At 43.8% G+C, this 23,657-nt stretch overlaps 1 protein-coding gene across 1 annotated transcript in view; it reads left to right on the forward strand.

The window, feature by feature from the left end:
* LOC122806648 (paired amphipathic helix protein Sin3a-like) overlaps positions 1–23,657 on the forward strand; it is a 1,265,677-nt gene that overhangs the window by 190,537 nt on the left and 1,051,483 nt on the right. Inside the window, exon 3 of the mRNA XM_044077239.1 lies at positions 7,677–7,829. Within this exon, the coding sequence (XP_043933174.1) occupies positions 7,677–7,829 (153 nt within the window). The remainder of the gene's footprint in view (positions 1–7,676; positions 7,830–23,657) is intronic.

Genomic DNA, 23,657 nt, shown 5'->3' on the forward strand with positions numbered 1-23,657 from the left:
GGGTCCTCAACATTGTATCCCAGGGGTACAAATTCTACTTCCATTCACTGCCAACCCCAACCGGGTTTCAAGACCTTCCTGCAAACCAGTGGGCAGAGGCTGAAAAGCAAGTACTTTCCCTCCTCAATATCAGAGCTGTTCAGCCTGTTCCACTAGAACAAAGGGGTCAGGGTTTTTACTCAAGACTTTTCCTGGTGCCCAGAAAAGAGGGCTCTTGGCGCCCAGTCCTGATCTTTCAATTCTCAACATCTTTCTGGTGGTCCCAAAATTCAAGATGCTTACCCTGCAACAGCTTCTTCCTATGCTAGCCAAGGATGCCTGGTTAGTCACTCTAGATTTAAAAGAAGCTTATTTGCACATCCCCATAAGGTAGTCATGTAGGAAATATCTACATTTCAGGGCAGGCTCTTTGCACCATCAGTTCTCTGCACTTCCCTTTGCCTTATCTACTGCACCCAGAGTATTAACAAAGTGCCTGGCTCCAGCCATTGCATACTGCAAGCAGAGAAATGTCCAAATTTTCCCATACTTGGACGACTGTCTGATTCAGGCGGACAGTCAGGAATTGCTACTTCAGCACCTGGCATTTGTAAAAAGCCTTCTCACTTCATTGGGGTACACCATCAATGAAAAGAAATCACAATTGGTACCCAGTCAAAAGATTGTATTCCTGGGAGCAAGCTTGGACACAACTTCCCAGGTGGCATTTCTCACTTCAGAAAAACAGGTCTATCTGACAAACTACTTCCAACAAAAACCACCAGAACCCAGCTGTCTGCAAGAAAAATACTGCAAGCCCTAGGGTTCATGGCTTCATGTATTCTGCTAATTCCATATGCAAGACTGCACAAGAGGAAACTTCATTGGTACTTAAAAAGTCTTTGGTGCCAACATTCTCAGGACCTGGAAACAATCATTCCTCTCATACCTTGTCTAAGGGCAGAGTTCCTTTGGTGGGCAGTAGCATGCAGCCACAACAAGGGACTGCATTTCACTCATCCCCTCGCCACCCAAACCCTGACAACAGACTCCTCAGTCTATGCATGGTGGGGCTCACATGACAGCCAAATGCATTCAGAGCCACTGGAGCCCAGGACCGATTCTCCTGCACATCAATCAAAAAGAGATGCTAGCTGTACAGAATGCTGTGACAACTTTCAGATACCTAATCCATCCAGGATAACTGCTGATAAAAACAGACAACACCACAGTTATGTGGTACATAAGCAGGGGGGGGGGGACCCATTCTTACCCACTCTGCAGGTTAGCCATGGCCCTGTGGAACACAGCCTTGAGCAACCAAGTACATCTACAAGCTCAATTCCTGCCAGACAAACAAAATTCACTGGCAGACTTGAACAGAAATCTCCTAGACCCACACGAGTGGAAACTGAGCCCAACACCTTCAGCCTTCTGATCCAGAGGTGGGGGACACCAGAGCTGGACCTCTTAGCTTCCCCCGAGAACCACCAGTTAAGCAAATACTGCACCAGGAACCCTCACAGCAGGGCCTTGGAAGGTGGATGCCCTATCCTTTCAATGGGAAAACCTCTCAATCTATGCCTTTCCCCCTCTGCCCCTTCCCTCAAGAGTACTACTCAAGATAAAATGGGACAGGCCAAGGGAAATTCTCATTGCCCCAGAGTGGACGTGCCAACACTGGTACCCACTTCTATGCAGCCTGACAACGGTGCTACCCTGGCACCTACACCAGACTCCTACCCTGCTGCAGGAGGGGCAGATTTTGTGTCCACAATTGCAAACCCTAAACCTTGCAGCCTGGATTATTCCTTGAATACCCCACCAGTAACCCTCAGTCAACAGGTGCTGGATGTCATTCTTGAAGCCAGAAGGCCTAGTACTAGGAAATCCTGTGCTGAAAAGTGGAAAAGGTATTGTTCTTGGAGTCCGTCTAAAGGAAAGGGCACAGCAGTGCCCTCCTTACCCTAATCCTGGATTACCTAGCAGAGCTACTACACAGAGGCCTATCCTTCTCCTCCATTAAGATTCATGCCTATGGCCATTTCAGCTCGTTATAATACTGTGCCACATCTGTTTTCTCACCTTCTCATGAAACAGTTCCTGAGAGGAGCTAACAACTTGAGGCACCCTAGGAGAGCACCCACCCCTGCATGGGACCTTAACTTTGTACTGGAAAGCTCATGCTTCCCCCGTTTGAGCCTGCTGCCTCAGCAGAGTTAAAATTCTTCTCTTGGAAAACAGTATTGCTTTTAGCCATAACTTCAGCTAGAAGAGTGTCTGAGTTACAGGCACTAATGGCTGTGGAACCTTCATTATTTTCCATGCTGACAGGGTTTCCCTCAGGACTAACCCGTCCTTTAAGCCTAAGGTGGTGTCCAGCGTGGCTCTAAACCAATTCATTAATTTACCAACCTTCTTCCCTAATCCTTAGAATAAAGGGAAAAAGATCCTGCACTCCTTGGACGTGCACAGACAGCTCAAGTTCTACCTTGACAGGACTAAGCCTTTCAGAAAATCTGACCAGCTGCTAGTCAGCTTTGCTACAGGAGCAGAGGGTAAGGCCATTTCAAAACAAACCATTTCCAAATGGATAGCACACTGCATCCATTTCTACTACAAGCACCATGGAAAACCAACGCCACAGGAGATCAGAACACATTCCACTAGGGATACTTCCATCTCTGCAGCATTTCTTCGGGGAATCCCTACCAGAGACATTCTGGAAGCTGCAACCTGGAGTTCTGTACACATCTTCACCAAGCATTACCACTTACCTATCTTTTCCAAATCCAGGGCTGGATTTGCTACAGCAGTCTTGCAAGGCCTACTAGCCAGCCCTAACCCTTCTTGACTTGCCTCCACCCATCCACAGCTTTGGTAATCAATCCAAGTGTGATGACTGCAACATTGAAACACGAAGAACATAATACAGTTGTGTACACTTACCGTAAATGTAGATGTTCAAGTGTATTCACTGTTGCAGTCCTGGTTTCACTCCCTCCAGCCCCCTGGCTTTCTTTATCTTTCTATCTCTCCTCTCTATGGCCATTCATAATGGCGTTGGTATTTACTTTTTACTGGTGGTGGTCCCCACCATATACTAGCTCCCTGTTTGGGGGATCCTGACATTTGGGGCAAGAAAAACTGATGTAATGCCGTCGGCTGCCTGTTTTATACCCCTGACAACCTGACGTCATGGAAGAAGCGACAGCATCCAATGCAGAAATACTAAGACTCTGGTATTCGGGCCAGCTGAGAGCTGCCTGCAGACAGATAACCCAAGTGTGATGACTGCAACAGTGAATACAATGAAACATCTACATTTATGGTAAGTGTACACAACTGTACTATGTGTTTATAGATATTACAATTTCTACACGTGTATGTACCCAATCTGGCTGACCTGCATCTCTATTAAATGGTTTATAGCATAACTTCTTAAGAAACCTACTGTTCATAAAACAGAAGCATAGTACATCTCCTAGAGTGGTCTTATACCTATCATCAGAGGTAAGGATGTGCCAATTCAGACCATGCAAACAATTTAAAATTTTTGGTACTGAAACTCTATAAATGCAATAACGGGAGGTGATAAAAAAAAAAAAAAATAAAACTGAATGTCTGAAACTAAGTGGATTATTGAACTACAGGCTGACCGTGGGTTTGAACTTAATGGGATGGTCCCTTTTAAAACTGCTGTTTAGGTCACATGCTCTTGCGAGGTCATTTTGTATTTAAATAACTGTCAAACTTTTACTTTTTATATGCGATGTAGGGCCCAACAGAGGCGTGAAAGAGCTCATCTATTTTTTTGTTTCTTTGTGCTGTTTTATTAAATGAAGTTGCTTTTATTCTCCCATGTTTGACTGGTTGTTTTTATACTTATAATGTCAGAAAGAGTCGCCGCCAGATTAAAAAAGTGCGTTAAGTATGGGCATAAGCTTCTTATGTCTGATGCCCACAGACAAGGGTAACCTCCAAACGCTGGATCCCACCCAGTTCGGGTTTGTGAAAGGCAGATCATGCCTCCTGAAACTGATTGACATCTTTAAGGCAGTCACCAAAGCCGTAGATGAGGCTAAGGTGGTTCACACAGCCTATCTTGACCTCACCAAGGCTTTCAACACCATCCCCCATTCTGGAATTGTAGCTAAACTCACTAAACTAGGCATAAATCCCTATGTCACAAGATAGGTTGCCAACTGGCTCACTGACAGAACCCTTACTGTAAAAGTTGCAGACTCCAAATCTGACCTCAAAGCAGTGACAAGTGGAGTACCACAGAGTTCCGTCCTGAGACCTCTCCTGTTAGCCTGTACTTCAGAGAAGTAGATACCAAACACAGAAGGCCTCTGGCTAACGAAGTTCGCAGATGACTGCAAACTAGGAGCCATAGTCAAGTCCCCAAAAGATGTGGACATCCTACAGAAGGGCCTCGCTGAGACATATGCCTGGTGTCAGAGCCATGGCCTCAAGCTCAATGCCAAACAGTGCAGTGTCATCCCCTTTGGTAAAAACTCTGTACCCATGAACAACCATGTAGGCAGCAATCTACTTAACACCGAATGTGTGATGAGACCTTGGGACCCAGGTGGACTGCAGTCTCTCCTTTGATAGTCACATCATCACAGTAGTCACGAAGTCCTTCTACGTGGCGCACCTCTTCATAAAAGGGTTCTCATCCAGGAAAAAAGAGGTAATTGTTCCTCTGTACTCTGCACTCATTAGACCCATTGTAAAATACAACGCCCCTTTTGGAATGTACCTCGCAAGACATCTGCAGCAGCTGGAAAGGCCACAGAAGTACCTCACAAAGAGGATTACTGGCCTCAAACAATTGCCCTACACTGACTGTCTCAAAAAACTCCAGCTTTACTCCGTAGTATATCTCCTACTCTGAGGTGATTTCTGCCTAACATATAAAGCTATGTCCAACTCAGAGCTGTTGGACATGCTACACCCAAAGAAATCCCAATCCCTCCCAAGCTGCACGCTGTAGGGACCTAAACCTTGTCACCACAATAAACAGGACATGCTGGAGGGATAGATTCTGTCCCAGAGACTTCCCATACTCTGGAATAGGCTTCCCATCTATGTCCAGCAAAGTTCTTCATTAGCACTCTTCAAGAAAAATCTTGATGAGTGGATTGGAGATGGGAAATACACCCCGGGGATCACTTCTGTGTCTTTTCTTGACAGTGGCACAGGAAAATAACTTTCTTGGGTGGCGTAAGCCAGGGAACCTTGTTGGCTAGGCTTGCGTAGGCCCTTGGGCTGATAGCCTAGTACCAACCTATGAACCTATGTATTCAACTCTGCTATATACACGAACAACATTTAGGGCATATTTTCGTTTCCTGGACGATATATTTATCCTTTGGAAAGGACCCTTAGAGTCAATGTTTATTATTTATATTAAGAACACTACCCATTTTTTGTCATTTACACATAATGTAGCAGTGGAGGAAATGCAATGTTTGGATGTTAAAATCAAAAAGGATAGTGATGGAAATAAATATAGATCTACCTTATACCATAAAGAAAAATTTTCAAGTTCATACCTACACTTCAAAAGTGAACATCCTTGTATACAAAAGTAGAGCATTGTGAAAGGACGGGTGGTAAGAGCAGCCCACATGACCACCCAAAAGGAAAAATTCGAAAAGGAACTTGATTATATAGAACTGTTTGTTACTAGAGGGTACCCGTTAAACTTAATAAAAACCATCAAAGATGATATTTTGGGTAAATGGGGAATATGTCCCCCTGATGGTGTACAAACATGGAAACATAGAGGGTGCAGATAGTAATGATTCTGACCAAGGTGAAACGGGTGTAGGGTATGTGTTGGAAGAGAAAAAAGAATGAACAACAGGACTTGTTCATGGACATAGATTACCATAGAGATACAAATGCTATAAAACACATAATCAGAAAGTACTGTGAATTATTTTCCAAGATGCCCAGTTGCCTAGATGTGTTCTGTAAGACCTTAAAATTCGGATACAAGAGTGGCCCAAACCTTAATATTTTTGAGAACAAATGGTACAATAATTCAAGTGGAGATAGAATTGATACATACAGATGCGGTACCTGTGCCCAATGTTCTTATATAGCAAACAAGGGTGAAATAAATATAGGAAATGGATAAAGGAAATTAACAGCTAATGTTTATTACAATTGTAACACAAAAGGAGAGTTATATATAGCTTACTGTACAGAATATTTGTCATGTTGTTATATTGGAAAAACAGAAAGGAAATTAAAACAATGAATGTAATTACAAATGAGTTGAACATCAATTGGATAATTATGTAATAGATATCAATTAACCAAGGTATATAACTGATGACTTGGCACATAATGTTATTCTGAAGAAGTTCCCTGTGAGGAATGAAAGTGCTTAATCTTGGTGTTGGGTTACAATAAATTGTTTTTGGCACTATCTTGCTATTTTTGGGCAACTGGTATTTTGTCAAGTGTTGGCCTTTATTGGATCCAGTGGCTGTGCTGAGTGGTCTTTCAGAGTGCTGTTTTGTGTTACTACTACTCAGGTTCCATTGGTTTGGGTGCAAATTGTTGTCATGGTTGTGGTGGCGGCCACCAAAAAGGAACTTTCTGAGGAGAGTTCCGCTGTTCATCCCCCCTAACAGTGACTCTAGGGCAATGGACAGGTTTGGGAAGTGTGTCAAGTGTGTCTATGCTTCAGCAACTTTTGCCTTAAGGTAGCTGAATTATTTGGCACATTTTACAAGATTACAGACTGTTTTGATTAAGGAACTATCAAGTACAGTCTCAGGATCCATTTCTACAGAAGCCCAGTCATTTGTGACTTCTCAGTTGGCTACCCTGCCTACCTCTATTTTAAATCTTTCAGTGAAGTTCATTTCACATGTATCTGAAGGAACCTCAAGGGCAGCAGGTTGTCATTTCCATCAGGAGACATGCCTGGATGCACTTGTGTGATTTTGTGGAACCCTTCAAGTGTTCTTTTGTCAATGTTCCTTCTGATGGCACTTCTCTGTTTGGCCCCAAAGTGAAGCACACATTATCCAGGTGTGAGAAGGATGGAAAAACCCCGTCTGCCGTGGGCATATGTTTTTCGACTCCAAGATTCTTTTCTAGGAATCTTGTCCCCATCCATTGCCTGCTTCCATTGTAAATCCTGGGTTTCTTTGAATGTAGTCAAGATCAGAAACTCTGCACTGCTGCGATGCAAGAGAGTTCTGAAGGTTCATAGCCATTCATTTACAGATGTGCTGTGAGAGTCCTGAGGTTTCATAGCTGTAGGTTTGCAGATGTGATATGATTTTCCAATGAAATCCTGCTTTTAAGACGAGCTGTCAACTGGAGGGTAATTTAATCTTGTAAGACATGATTGAATTAGCATTCCTTGAGTGCATGATAACTAATACTTGGATTCATAGATTTATAAATTAGACGGGAGCGATTGGCAAAGATATATGCATATATTTAAAAGTTATTATTTCAAGGTAAGTGAGGAAGGTGTTGACCAAAAATGTCTCTTTTCCCTGTGTAGCCTTGGGAACCTTTGTCTACAAAGTCATGGCGTTAAATTCAAGTTTGCACTTGAAAGCTGTTTGGCTTATCAGCATAATCATTGTTCGTGCTGAAGTGCCATCCAGCATGCCATTTTCTTCATTTTTTATAAGTAATTTTATTTTCTCTTGCAGAAAGAACAACGGAATGCAAAAGAAGCTGGTGGTAATTACACTCCTGCATTGACAGAACAGGAGGTTTATGCACAGGTCGCAAGACTTTTTAAAAATCAAGAGGATCTTCTATCTGAGTTTGGACAGTTTTTACCAGATGCCAACAGCTCTGTGGTAAGTTCATGAAAATTATGTCTTTAGATACAGCTGACAAAGGACTTACTTTTAGTTATATTAGGTTACTGAGATCTTAATTTGTTGACCTTTTGCAAAGTTTGGTGTAAAGTTTTTTGATAGGATTAAAAAAATAACTAAGCCTTTTAGTATGTTGATATAGTTCTATTTTTTTTTTTATTTTGAAGTAGGCATGCTTCCCCTTAGGTTTCTTAAAAAAATCTATAGAAAAAAGACTGTTTGGACCATGTATGTTGTATATAAATTCAGTAGAACAGATCTGCGCAATTTGACTCTAGAAAGTTATATGTCTTGCTTGTACTACTGCACATAGCAGTAATTTATTTATTTTACATTTGTTGACCGGGATAGTCCGACTGGATTCATGTCCATTTTCAGGGAAGGCCTGGGGAGAAAAGCTCCAAGATGAGCAGTTAAGATTACAGATATAATATATACAGTGGTTGCATACTTAACAAATTATGCAAATTCCAGGGTTAGAGATAATCTCGGGTGTAAATCCTGATTAAGTAACGCAACCAAGCTAAATTATAGTTATTAACTCATAGTAGAGGAGAGTTAATCTGGTTTGATACATTGACATAGCCAGATTAGTTGTCCAATATTGTTTGAGTCTTATCTTAAATTGACTCAGGGTGGTAAGTAAAGTAATATCAGCTGGGAGTGAGTTCCCGGATCTTCCTATAGATTTGGCAAAGAGAGAGTCACTGGCTGAGTTATTAATTTTGATAGTCTGAACTAGCAGTGTGTTAGAAGATTGAAAAGGTCTGGGATTATTATAGGGGGTGATGTTTTTTAGTACAGGAGTATTGTCCAGATTGTAAAGGATTTTATATGCCATAATCAATTGGATCATGCTGGGCAGTTCTAGCCACCGAAGCTGTTTTAGATTGGTACAGTGGTGTGTCCTATAAAGCGGACAAGTGACCAGTGGCAAATCTGGCACTGTGGTTGTAGCAGATAGAGAGTTTGTTGAGGACAGACTTGTTTAAATTAGAGAGTAAAGGGGACGTGTACAGAAGAGTTGAAAGTAGGTGGGAGCGAGCTATGGCAGTTGTAGCACGTGGGGCTAAGAAGTCTTTTATCCTGTGAAGTGACCCTAGTTTTTTATTGATGGTTTTGATGGCTTGATTAACATGCAGGTCGAATTTAAGATTATTTGTGATAACACCTAGTAGTTTTGTAAAGATGTCTGGGGAGATTGTAGTGCCATTATTGGATTTTATGGTTAAGGTAAATGCAATAGACCTATGAGTTGGTGAGAAAAGTAAGAGTTTTGTTTTTTTTTTTAGGATTTAAGATCAGACAACCACCAGAAAGCCAGTTTTCTATTATGTTGAAGGTGTTCTGGGTAGCTGAACATAGTTCTGTCTGAGATGTGGCCGAGCAGATCAGGGTGGAGTCGTCAGCATATTGGATACAGCTGACTTTTGGGATAACAGTATAAAGGTCATTGATGAAAATGGAAAACAGAAGGGGCCCTAGTATAGAACCCTGTGGTACACCAAGGGAGTTGGGTAGGAGGTTAGATAGTTTGTTTTACCAAAGGACAGCCTGCTGTCTGCCACTCAGATAAGATTGGAACCATTGAAGGGCTTTAGTATCTAGACAGAATGTTTTCAGGGTGTGGATTAGAAGTTGGTGATCAACCATATCAGATGCCTTGGAGAAATCCAAGAAGAGGGCAGAGGATATGTTATTATTGTTGCGATTATGGGTTAGTGTGGGAGAAGGCTAGGAGGGCTGAAATATTGCTGTGGTGAGATCGGAAGCCGTACTGGGAGTCTGCCATAAGGCTATTCTAAATTAGGTGGTACAGCAGTTGTCTATGAATACATTTTTCCATAATCTTTGCAAGTGGAGCCAATATAGCTATTGGCCTAGAGTTAGATAGTTCAGTAGAACTACTTCCTTTGTGAAATGGGATTACATAGGATATTTTCCAGAAGGTGGTGATTTTGGCTTCTACTGTGGTTCGATTGATTCGTATAGAAATGGGGTAAGCAATGGCATCCGCTGCTTTTTGTAGATACTCGGCAGGGAGTAGATCAGCAGAGAGAGTAGTTGGTTTTAATTTTTTGATCAAGGTATGGATAAGTGAAGTGGCAACTGGTTGGAATCTGAATGAGAGTTGATTACTAGGGGTGGTATCCTCAGGGCCAGGGAGCTTGGAGGTAGTTGGCTAGCTAGGGCTTGGATTTTCTCTGTAAAGAATCGGTTAAAACTGTCTGAGACTTCTTCAGGTGGTTTATCAATGGCGGCTGCAGAAGTTTGGGTGGAAGTTTGTCCAGGATGTAGTAGTTTATTTAAACCTGCCCAAAACTTCTGAGGGTTGTTTTAATTTATTTGCTGTAGATTATAGTAGTAGTTTTTTTTGTCTTGTAAAATGGATTTTTTAGTCTCATTCCTTGATTGCTTATATTTAATGTGATCTTGGGGGTCTTTTGTAGTACGCCGTAATGCCCATGCTTTGTTTCTCAGGGTGATTTTTAGTTTGGACTCTTTGGAAAGCCATGGCACACTTTTTGCCTTTATTCTTGTTGAGCGAACAGGTGCATGAGAGATAAGGATCTCAAGGAATTTGTTATTGAAGTATACAAATGCTTCCTCTAAGGGGGGTTATTTTAAAATTGACCATTTACATGAGTTTAGTTCCTCTTGGAAATTGTCAAGGTTAAATTTCTTTTTGTTTCTTACCATTCTGGGTGTGGGTTGGTGAGGGTTTATGGCTTTATGCTTAATTATATAGGTAAGACGTTGATCACTTAAGTCATCAGGGAGGGTCCCAGAGGTGTACAGTTGGGGGTGGCTATTGATAAGTATCCAATCAAGTATGCTTTCTTTATGATTGGGTATTCCTATCCTGGTAGGCGTGGTTATGATTTGTGTAAATGCGTGCAGGTTAACATGGGTGGTTGGGGATTCTGAGGAGCAGGTGTTCCAGTCTATGTTAAAGTCTCTGAGTAGTAAGGTTTCTTGGGGGTAGTTACATGATAGCCAGTGAATGATATCTTCGAGTGTAGATATATTATTTTCTCTGGGAATGTACATACAGATGATATTGATACACTTATTTTTATTAAGTTGCAATTTGGTGACAACAATCTCTAAGTTATAAATTTGAGGTGGTTGTATAGCTTCAGTGGTGACATTTTACACAGATTTATAGATAACAGCTACCGCACGGTCCGGCCTGAATATGTTATACCCGGGTGGTAACACTTCATTATCTGTGGTGTTAGGTTTTAACCAGGTTTTGGATAAACAGAGTATCTCAGGGGAGTGGACAGCCAAGAGTGCATGTAGTTCATGTACCTTGTTTATACTTCTAATGTTGAGGTGACAGGCCAGGAGAGAGTTAGGTGGCCTGTTAATTGTAGGTTTATAACCTGGATTGCAAGTGGGGGGGGGTAAATTTATCTGGAGTGGATGGGTCAGGGTTTGGGTGGATATCACCACCAAGTGTGAGGTTAGGTTTAAACCAAGTAATACATTTCAGGAATTTATTTATAGGTTTATGGTACTGTTTAGATCTGGAGCTAATGTATCTGGGATTGGTATGTTGATAGAGTGAACAGATTGTGGGGCTGGTCACAGTGCTGTATGATTGGTAAATGGTGCAAGGACTTACAGCTGGGGTGATGGTGTGGCCCTTTGGGTACTGAAATCCAGTGAGAAACTGGTTTTCATACAAGGTAAGGGGGTATGGGGCAAGCAAAAGGGGTAGTAAAGAAGAGTACATCATTGTGTGATGGAGTGTGAGTTGAAGGAACTGTATTACTTGGGTGGTGCAACACCAGAAGATAAAGTAGTAGAATTTGAAGTAATGGAGTAGGAGTGGGAAAAATTATGACAGTAAGCTGATAGGTTCTAGTAAAGGGGGTGTGGCTTTAAGTGGTACTGGGGGCGGGTGAGAATTGGGGGCAGGGTAGGGCACAGAGCGAGCCCGAGCGGAGTGGGGCTTATCCAAAGTACAAGGTTTCTTAAGGCTTCCTAGACTAGTAAGGTAAGTGAATAGGGAGTCAAAGCTCTTTATTTTAATAGCTGTAGTTTAATATAATTTTAAGGGTAGTTGCAGTATTGTAATATAATTTTTAGGGTTTTAAGGTTAGAAACACTGTCATTATTAACTGTCAATCTGAAGTAGTTAACTTCATTTGGTCTGCAACCTGTGAGACCTGTGGGATACGGATCCGATCTCAGATCCGAGCCGGCAACATTACAAAGCTTAGATCCGAGCTCCTAGCTCCTCCCCTTACCCATAATCCCCTGCCAACCCTGACTGACCTCAGATCTAGTTTGCCGCGCTTCTGAACAGCAGCTAGATTGCGAGCTCCTGGTCTTTTGGTCAGATAAGTCCTTGTATTTTAAATTTTTCTCCTTAAACTTGTGTCATTGTGTTGTGTTGGTAGGTTTCCCTTCTTATAACCTTACTTTATATAACCTCTTTAAATTTTTCTACTCAAATTTTCCTCCCCATCCCTCGCTGGTCGTAGTCTGTGTGTGTGTGTTTAGTGTGTTTGGGGCCTACTGAGTGAGTTTTCTTTAGCTAACATGTCTGAGGTCCCAAAACCAATATTTTCTAAGTGCACCGAGTTTGGCCATAAGCTCTCCCCAGCGGATGGCCACACTCGGTGTGTCCGGTGCCTTGGGGTTGAACACCTCTCCTCTGGGTGTTCTATCTACGGGGCATTCAACCCCAGGGCACTGAAGGACCGGAGGTCGAAGCTAATCCTAGCGGGACTCTTGCCCCCGGATTCAGCTTCAGCCTCCGGTGCTTCTGTGGCCTCCTCCCAGGCTTCTGTGGTGGCCACTCCTGCCTCTCTCCCCCGGCCGGGACTCAATCTCCCGCTTCTGTGCTGGAGGAGAGGGAGGCCAGGAAAGAAAAAAGGAGGGAGAAGCACCACAAGCGGCGGGCCGAGGCCTCCGCTTCGGCCCCCCCCCGGCTAAGCGGGCTTCTCCCTCCACGGCTTCCAGGTCTCCTCCTTCTCGGCTCCGGTCTCCATACTTCTCACCGGGACCCGAGGAGGATGACACCCGATGTCCGTCGAGGTCATCGAGGCGGCACTCCCGGCCAGCCTCGGTGGCCTCGTCGAGATCAACGCATAGCCTTTCTGAAGCTGATTTGGACCGGGTGATGTGAAGGTTCATCCAGGCCCAAATGCAGATTGGAGTGCTCCTGCCTCCCCCCCCCCTCCAGGGGGGAGCTCAACACCCTTCTTTGCCCCGATAGCTCCTTCTCCAACCCGCTTCCCGGGTTCGGAGCGCTCGGAGCCAGGTAGCATTAGAGCCGGGGGTGGGTCGGCGCCAACAGTATCTGGTACTTCGGCTCCGACTCTTCCTTCGAGTTTACTGGATCTGTCCTTGTCGGATCCGAGCTCTCGGAGCCGTGCTCTGAGCTTCGGATCCGAGGGGTTAAGTGTGCCTTTGGCTCCGTCCAGGTCTAAGCACACTGGCCCTTCGGATCCGATGGTCTCGGCGCCGGCTCCGATCCATCCATTGGATCCGAGTGAGGGTCGGCTCTCGGATCCCAGAGAGAGTGGGTCTCCCTTGGCCTACGATGTGGTCGAGAGGGCTCTGTTGAGTGCATCCAGGCCCCCCGCTCCCTGCTACGGTTCCATCCCGCACTCCCTCTCGTTTGGGTAAGGCTTCTGTCGCCCGGCCACAGGGACAGCCTGCTTTGACGTCTCAGGTCGTTCCCCTGGAACAAGACGTTGCTGGTGAGTCGTCCTCAGATAGTCTCCCCGAGGATGTTCCTCACAAGTGGAAGTGTAAGAGGAGGCACGTGGATTCCCCCGAGTCCTTGACAGAAGACACGGATTTGGATGAGGGAGAAGGCTCCCCAAGGTCACCCCCCGAGGATGTCTCCTTCGGAGATATCATGGAAATGCTTAGGATAAGAGGGGGGTGGTCTTCCCCCAAGGCTTCCTCCGACAAATCCGTGTTCCTGGAGGCGTTCGAAGCAGGCCCATCTACCTCTTGGGTGTCCCCTCCGGCCGACCCCTTAGTGGACCTTATCACCACTAGGGCGTGGAAGGAGCCGGACACTGTGGAGCCAGTCCCCAAACGTCCTGACAAGATCCTGAGCCCCCCGGCAGAGAAATCCCATTGGAGCAAAGGACCCCCCGTAGATGCCATGTTGGTGGCGGCAGCCACCAAGAGGGAGTTAGCCCAAGAGAGTCCCTCGGTCCATCCCCCGAGCAAGGAGTCTCGCTCGATGGAGAGTCTCGGGAAGCGGTTCTTTAGTTCAGCGACCTTCACTGTAAGGTCCCTGAACTACATGGCACATGTGATTCGACTGCAGCGAAACCTTATCAAAGAGTACACTGCATCGCCCCCGGAGTCCATGTCGGTGGAGGACAAACAGTTGTACTCCACTCGCATGGCCACTCTTAGGTCTATATCCAACACCTCTATGCGGCTTTTATCCCATGCTACAGAGGGAGCCGCTAGAGCCAGCGGAGCAGGCCTAGTTATGAGGCGCCAGGCCTGGCTCCGACATTGTGATTTTGCTGGACCCTTCAAGGCGTCCTTTGTGAATGCCCCCTTCGATGGTTCTGCCCTATTTGGCAAGACAGTTCGCGAGACTTTGGTCCAGAGCGAAAAGGATGGGAAGATGTTGTCTGCCATCGGAGTCCGCTTCTCTGCTCCCCAGAGATCCTTCTCCAAGAACCAAAAGGGACAGAAGATGTGGTTCTGAAAGTCACAACAATCCCAGTCTGCTCCGGACTCCCAGTCCTTCTGCGGCAGAGGAGTACAGGGTGGACGCCGCCCTGGAGGCAGAGGGGGCCCGTGGAACTTTGAGTCCAGAGAAGCCTTCTCTGATCGGCCCACGCAGCAACCCTGAGGGGTTGCCCGACTGCTCCAATCTGGAGGCAGTCAGGGGGCGTTTCTCGAAGCACCTGGCAGCTTGGGAGTCCATTACAACAGACCGCTGGGTGCTTCGTATTATATCCAGAGGATACAGAATCCCCTTTTTCTACATTCCCGACACCCCCGGACACCTCCCCGATGTTCCATCCAATTAGAGGGAGGCAGCAGCTGCGGAAATTCGGCTGCTTTTAGAAAAAGGAGCCATCCAGCACATCCCCCCAGGCCAGTCCGGATCGGGTTACTACTCCAGGTTCTTTTTGGTGCCAAAAAAGACGGGGGACCCAAGGCCCATCCTCTATCTTTCCCGACTAAATCTGTCAGTAACCAAAGAAAAGTTCCAGATGGTCACTCTTCAATCTATTCTCCTCCTCTTGCGGGAGAACGACTGGATGTGCTCCATAGACCTCAAGGATGCGTACTACCCCATATTGATGGACGAATGGTCCAGGAGGTTTTTTCGCTTCCGGCTGGGAGCCAGTCATTATCAATTCAGGGTCCTCCCCTTTGGTCTCACCTCAGCCCCCAGGGTGTTCACCAAGGTATTAGCAGTGATAGCGGCCCACCTGAGACTCCAGGGAATGCAGGTCTTCCCGTACCTGGACGACTGGCTCCTCACCGCCCCGACAAGGCATCTACTATGCTTAGCCAGGGACTACTTTCTCAACCTTTCTCCGCAACTAGGGATCACTATAAACTCGGACAAGTCCTCTCTCACCCCGACTCAGGTGATAGATTTTATCTGGGCCAGACTGGACACCAACAGGCAACTAGTCTTCTTAACTCCCGACCGGTTGCACACTTTGAGGGCACATGTGCAGGCCATCTTTCAATCTTCAAAACCTCCGGTGGGATTGGTTCTGAGGGCCCTGGGATCCATGGCAGCCGCTATAAACCTTCTTCCCATGGCGCGTCTGAACATGAGGATTTTACAGTGGACTCTCCAAGTCCAATGGTCCCTTCATCAATACCCCTCGAGTCACCCCATTTCTCTCAGCAGGGCCTGCAAGAGGGCTCTCGTTTGGTGGCTTCAATCGCCGGACCTCCAGACGGGACTCCCCTTTGCCACGGCCCCCCCCTCTCACCACTGTGACCACGGACGCCTCTCGTCTTGGGTGGAGGGGGCATTATTCGAGCAGGTTGGTCCATGGCACGTGGAACGATTCGGAAACCTTATTGCACATAAATGTTCTAGAGATGAGGGCAGTGCTGTTGTCGTTGCAAGCACTTCAGAGCCTTCTGCCTGTAGGAACAATTGCAATCCAGACAGACAGTATGTCTGTGGTATGGTATATCAACAAATAAGGGGGAACCAGGTCTTACCCACTCTGTCGAGAAGCCATAAGAGTGTGGGAATGGGTGATCTCCACCAACCGCTTTCTCATTGAAACGCACATTCCACGACGGACCAACATCCTGGCGGACAGACTGAGTCGCACCATCCTTTCACCTTAAGAGTGGTCCCTCAATCCTTGAGTAACGAGTCAAATTTTTGCCGTTTGGGGGCAGCCCTGTTGCGATCTTTTCGCATCTCCCTCAAACACGAAATGCAACAATTACTTCGCTCTCATTCCCCCTGCCGGGGAAGCCCCAAGGGACGCCTTGGTGCATGCTTGGCCACCCGGTCTTCTCTATACCTACCCTCCTCTTCCCCTCATGCTGAAACTTCTTCAGAAAGCCATTCGGTTGGGGAGCAGGATGATCCTCATTGCCCCATTATGGCCACGCCAAGCTTGGTTCCCTTACCTTTGGTCTCGAGTGAATCCGCCCTGGATTCTAGATCCCCTTCCGGATATAATCTCCCACCCCCAGGGGCTCCCACTTCCCGACCTGGCCAGCCTCAAGCTTACGGCTTGGCTGCTCCAGTTCCACTTGTAGCTAGGACTCCCGGTATCTCTTCTCCAGTTAAAACTATCCTAGTAGCAGCGCACAAGCCCTCTACTAGGCAGGTCTATGGTAGTAAATGGAAGCGTTTCTCTATCTGGGCAGAATGCCATAATTTGGACCCTTTTACAGCCCCCTTGCCTGCGGTGCTGGACTTTCTTTCAGGTCTTTTTAATGACGGAGCTAGCTGTTCTACGGTTTAAATTAAGCAACAAATAACTTTTTAAAGAGCAAGTTTATTAATCATGCAGACAAACAGTTCCCAAATGTTACCCAAGCAGGCTGTATAAACAGGCTAAGATGCTTCAAAAAAGTTATAAAAAATACAGAAGAAAAAATACTTAAATCGGTTATGTAAAATACAGTTATAACAAATGCTCTAAATATACTGTTCACAAGAAATATGTTTGTTACCTGAGAAGGACAGCCCAGAACACAAAAAAGGTTCAAATTTTGAAGAAAAAAAAGTTTGTTTTACTTTTTGAAAGGTAAAGAAGAATTAGTTCTCTCTGTATTAAGAAGAATGAGCTTATTAAGAAATGAGCTAATGACACTAGATTCAGGAGGGTGTGTACAGTGAGGGAGGCGAGACAACTGCAAAGCCACCAAATATAAGAACAAGAAACACTTTACAAACAGGGGCGGAGGTGGGACAAAATAGCCTAAGACAACAAGCTGCTGATAGTTTTAATTAGAAAAAGATTTCTGAAATTAAAAAATAGACAAAGTGCTTTTATATATCAAAAATTATAAAAAACTAGCTCAGTTAAAATCAAACAACTTACTTATATTTTGTAGCTTTCAGTTGTGATCACTTTTTTTCACCAACCCCACAAGAGAAGACCCTCACAACAACTAATTTACAAGAACACAAAGAACCAGCCCCACTAGCCAAGAGATAATTACACAGATGAAATGTTTTAGTTTATAAAAAGATTTAAGAAGTGCTTTATATACAGTTTTAAACAGAAAAAGATTTAAAAAAATCAAAAAATAGACAAAGTTTGTTATATATATTAAATTATAAAAACAGTCTTGTAGCAAAATAATCAAAAATAAAAATATTTTGTAGCTCAGTTGCGGTCAGAAAACTTCTCCTTTTGCACCAAGATAAAGAACAACAAACTTTTTTTACAAGAACACCAAAGCCACAGAGTAAACTAGCCAGAGATAATTACACAGAGTAAGAGTTTTGAAGATTTAAATAGCCTAAAGAAAAAAGCTATGATTAAATTAAACAGAAAAAGATTTCTGAAATATATATTAAATTATATAAAGTGCTTTATATATATTAAATTATAAAAAATATAATCCTGCACCAAAGACCAGATAAGGTTCAGTTAGCAGCTATCTCTCATTACCACGTAGGTACTGAAATGGGCCCTTTGATTACTACAAAATTGTGCAAAACGTTCCTAAAGGGCACCTTTCTTCTTAGACCTTCAGTAAAGGAAGCGGTACCTCCATGGGATTTGACCTTGGTATTACAAGCACTGACAGCCCCTCCTTGAACCCGCCTTCAGTAGACCTCATATATTTGTCTTGGAAAACAGCCTTTCTTGTGGCTATTACTTCAGCCAGGAGAGTATCTGAATTGCAAGCTCTTTCTGTGAAACCCCCATACTTAGCCTTTCACAAGGATAGGGTTTACCTCAGGACCAATCCCTCCTTCCTCCCGAAGGTAGTTTCTGAATCTAATATTAACCAATCTATCAATTTGCCGGTCTTCTTTCCTAACTACCAGAACAAAGGGGAGTACAGCCTACATTCTTTGGACGTGCACAGACAACTTAGATTTTACATTCATAGGACATCTGGTCATAGACAATCCGACCAGTTGTTCGTCTCCTTTGCCAAATTTAATCTAGGTAAACCGGTCTCGAAAGTTTCCTTATCAAGATGGATTTCACAGTGTATCATTACAGCGTATCAAAATTCCGGCAGGCCCACACCTCAAGGAGTTCGTGCCCATTCAACTAGGGCTATGGCTACATCTGCCTCCTTTAAATCCAGGGTTTCCTTGGATGATATCTGTTCAGCAGCCACTTGGGCCTCATCTCATACCTTCATCAGTCATTATAAATTGGACATTCCCTCCAAAGGGAGAACTTCTTTTGGCTCTGCAGTGCTCCGGAATATCCTTCCATGAAGGCCGCCCAAGGTTTAGGTAGCTGGGGACTTTGTCCCACAGGTTGCAGACCAAATGAAGTTAACTACTTCAGATCAAGAAGTTATGTACTCACCATAACGTTCCATCTGGGTAGGTAAACTTAATTTGTCTGCAACCGTTCCCCCCCCCCCCTCCGTCCCCCTGACCTTCAGATGTGTTTTATGTCATATAGTGATGTACCATTTCTGATAATGTAGTTAGTTATCCACTATAGTGCTTGCGGGCAAACTTGATCTGAGGTCAGTCAGGGTTGGCAGGGGATTATGGGTAAGGGGAGGAGCTAGGAGCTCGGATCTAAGCTTTGTAATGTTGCCAGCTCGGATCCGAGATTGGATCCCTATCCCACAGGTCTCACAGGTTGCAGACAAATGAAGTTTACCTACTCAGATGGAACGTTATGGTGAGTACATAACTTCTTATTATTAACTTTGGAATTGGCTTAAGGTAATAAACAGGGGAGGGGGAAACAAGAGTGTGGGCTGGAAGTTCTTTTGTACTGCTGCTAATGAGCCAAGATCCAAGCAAAGGCAAGTTTGTGTTTAAGAAAATGAATCAGAATTGACCAAAAACTACGGTGAAGCTGTAAGTCATTTCTTAACCATTTATCAGATGGAAAAACAAGATAACCATGTATCTGTAGGCTACTGTGCTGTCAATTAAATTAACAAACACACACACAGTTTTTAATCAGTTATGGATACTATTTGCTAACAGAAGGGAATAAAAGAGAAATGGAAGAAGAGTGTGTGTGTGTGTGTGTGTGTGTGTGTCTGTGTGTGTGTGGGGTGGGGCTGCTTACAAGCCAAAGCAGAGTGCTGTCCAGGGGATAATGAATATTGGCTCAAACAGGTAGACACACACACAAAGTTAACTTTAGCTGTTTGTGTTCGCAGACAGTTAAGACCCAGACTGCGCTTTTCATATAACAATGTATCCACCGGTCTGGTTAAAGATAAAGGTGTTATTGCAGTCGATTACTTAGAGTGGTGTTAGGTTGGAGAGACAATGAGCTTTTCATGGGGCCTGTAGCAGGGTGGTTGTAGTTTGTTAATGTTAAAGTAATGTTAATTGTGCTTCACTGTGACAAATTTAACTTTTATTGTGTGATGAAGAAGGTGCAGATGAAAAGCCATAGTGATTTGTTTTCAGTAGTAAATGGTTGCCCTGTGACATTCATGTCAGAGATAAAGCAGGCTGCTTTAATTAGCTGTCATTGTAGGGTAGAGTTAAGAGTGTGCGCACGTGTTGGTGTTTGTCGCTATATGTGTCTGTATAGCAGCAAAAAATTAAGGTTTTCATTTAATTCATCCATCAGTCTTAAACAAAAGTATTTAAGATTACGATGTCTAATGATTACTGTTATATCTGTCAGTTTTCATTCATTACTCAACCTTTGGGTTCAGATCCTAACCTCTGATCCGGCTCAGCCATTACTATAGCTCATGGCCAACTGAAACTCTCGAGCTCCTCCCTACCCATAATGCATCAACCCTTAACATACCTCAGATCTTGTTTGCTGCTTTTTTGCATATAGAAATGGTCAGCTTTGCTTTCGAGCAATGTTTGAGATACGTGCTTTTACAATATTTTTTTTCCCTGCTCTCTTTCATTCCTGTGTACCTTAGTGTATGTATTACATATTCAGGGTACTTGAAATAGTAGAACCAAATATTAGGGGAGGAGACTATATTAACTTATTAGAACTTAAAGAATTGAAATGGATTCTAAGACTGAAAGGACATTACCCCCCAGGTTTAAACCTTTATGTTTCAATCAAACCCTATCTTAATGCACGCAGATAATTGATTGTGAGTTCACAATGTGCAATATATTCTACTTATCTGTACATGGAAATATAGTCCTTGAAACTTGACTTGATTCCCCTTAATAAGATCTATTTATGTGTTTAGTGACAGGCTTTATTCCTCTTTTTCTTTATTTCTTTCTCCTCTTCATTTTTATCTGCATTAGCATTTTACACACTATGTTTTAATCATTACAGGTGTTCACACATAGATTTAGGTCCTTTACAATATTATAATATTTACTACACCCATACTTTCATGGTTTTAAAATTGTTATACTGTGATTAGTACATCTATCTAAGTTTCATAAATTTCTTAATGATACACTTTTGAATGCTATATACATATTTATTTATATTCATATTTCATATTTAATACTATTTTTATTTGTATATCCACACATCTAAGTATACTATACAATATTTATTTATTTGTTAGTAACATGCCTGAGCTATTCTCAGTTTCTTTTGGTTCACATGTTACATATCAATTTATCTATCTATTTATTATATAGTGTTGGTTTTAGCATTTTCTTAGTGCACCAAAGCTCAAGCTCCCTTTGAACAAATGGTTTTAGAGTATACCACTTTAATGTTTTAATTGTTTGTTGAATTGTTGAATGTGTTTAATTAATTGTTATTAAATAATTAAGTGTGTTTGAGTCGCAGTATATAAAAAGCTGTTAATCTGCTGTAATATTTGTGGTCTGAAGAAGCGTACAGAAGGTACGCGAAAGCGCTTACCAAATAAAACATACAGTCTTTTACTTAAAGTGTTTGCTGAGTCGTGCTGAGTCCGAAGTTTACTATTCATTCCAGTTACTCCTTTAACTTAGGACTCTTTGTTGTAGTGGCATTTGGTTTCATACAATATATTTTCGTCTAATACCACTACAACGCACGTCATGACTTCTTCTAATGTGGAATTAGACTATGTGCCAGAACAGAGGATACCAAGAAGGAAAGAAATGTGGACAACATTATTAAATGATGGACTTAATCCTTTATTGGATCTGGACCTCAAGGTACCGAATGGTAATATAATAGAAACCAATAATGACTGTCTAGAAAGTTTTAAAACTAAAATTAAAATCCTGGAAAATGATCTTTACAAGTTTCAACGACTGAATTGGCAAAGAAAACACATGGAAGCTTGTGTACGCTTCAAACTGATTCCGAGAGGTATGCGGATACTTTGCATGCCCTCTTATGGTGATGCGCATCCCATTCTGCTAAAAAAATGGCAGGAAATTAATTTAGAAGCCAGCATGCAGTATGTTCGTTTATTAATAGACTATTTTAGTCCGATAGAAAAAGAACTGCTTATTAAAATCAACAACTTACAGCAAGAACTAGCTGAAAATTTTCCAGGGGATCGCTTTCAGCAAAGAATGGACAATTTATTTAATCAAGTGAGCTCTTATGCCCTCCGGTTGCAGCAAATTAAACATAAGAAGCTGCAACGCGATTATGAAGATTTCTCTTCGGGGAATGTCTTCATTTGGCCCAAGAGAGAATTACTCAACGCTCACGCACGTATGCAGATTCCAAACTCGGCGCCCCATGATGACACCATCATAACGACAGCAGAGATGGGATTTCCAGCTTTAGCGACTTCACGGGCTGCTCCAGAGGATGGCTCAAGAGATAATTTTATTACACCTCCAGAAGCCCCCATGATTGCAACACCTATGGCAGCTACCTCAACTCCCCTTCCTAACCAGGAAGCAAACCGCAACAAGCTAGCCCAAAAAAATCTTGGAGCCATTCCTAAAAATGACGGTACCATCTCTTCTTTTTTACCGTACCCCATAAAGAAGTTGGCCCCAATGAGAGAACGCAGGAACAGTTGGAGCAGGAAACGCAAGCTATCTGAAGACAACGAAGCCTTCCAGAGAAGGAGACATTACCAGTAAAAAAACAACTTTTCTTTAATATGGCCAGGTATGTGCTTTCAATACATGACAAAGAACTTTTAAACAGAGGGATGTCCTTCATGGATGCATCTGCAGTCATAACAAATGGGTTGTCCTGTCGTCAGGCAGCCCTTCGGTCGGCCGGATTCCAAAGTCCGGGTCCGGCTTCGGCTGATGTCGCACTTCACCCGACGTCATCTCTGCTGGTCTTCGGGTATAAAGGCACCACCCGACGCCATTTTACCCAGTCTTTCTTGCCGCGTGGCGCCCGAAGCAGAAGCTGTTCTCAAGTGCCGGTCGGTCAGATCCAGAGATTACTACTACCGGATACTACTTCGAAGACTTCTAAAAAGCTAATTACCCGTTGCGGACTCTTTCTTGCCTCAGCCGATGTCAGAAAAAGTCAATAACTGTTTAACTTGTGGGAAACAAATACCTCATAAAGATTTCCACTCATACTGTTTGCCTTGCTTAGGCCCAGACCACGACGTAGCAGCCTGTTCGGCCTGTGCTTCCTTCAACCGACGAACGCTTAGGCGTCGGTCGGAGTTTGCTGAACAGTTTTTCGGCTCAGATTTTGCGTACATTATGCCGTCGGATCCTCCGACTACCCAAATTGTTAAAAAACGCAAAGAAAAGGGCCGACACTCGCGGTCCGCGGTTTCGGCCGAAACCACTGTTAAGCAAGCCGCGAGTGTCTCGGTTTCGGCCGAAACTGAGAAAACTGGTCAATCTTCAGCCGAATCCATGACTACTACTGAGGCTCCTGCTACCTTACCTGAATCGGCCTCAGAAATTTTGCCTACAACTGTGGCTCCTACTGATCTATCAGACACCATCCCTTTGGATATCTCTACCCCAGCACGTGGTGCTGCTAGGCCTCCTGCAGCCATGTCTATTAAGGCCTTTGCCAGGGCTAAAGCAGCCAAATCAGCTAAATCAGGGCCTGTTAAACCACCCTCACTCAGGCCCACTTCTAGTTCACAAATGCTTACTCTGGCAGAAGATTTAATATCCTTAATTAGGGGATCCCAATCTCACCCAGACAGGGCCTCTCAGCCCCAGAAAAGAGACCTAGAGCAGAGCCCCGAGCCTGTGTCCTCTGATGATTCTGCGGATGACTCAGACATTACAGACCAGCCAGAGGCTCCTTTTTCCAATTA

Source organism: Protopterus annectens, chromosome 7.part0 (genome assembly GCF_019279795.1).
Source record: "Protopterus annectens isolate FY-2018-M chromosome 7.part0, PAN1.0, whole genome shotgun sequence".
Classification (NCBI taxonomy): Eukaryota; Metazoa; Chordata; order Ceratodontiformes; family Protopteridae; genus Protopterus; species Protopterus annectens.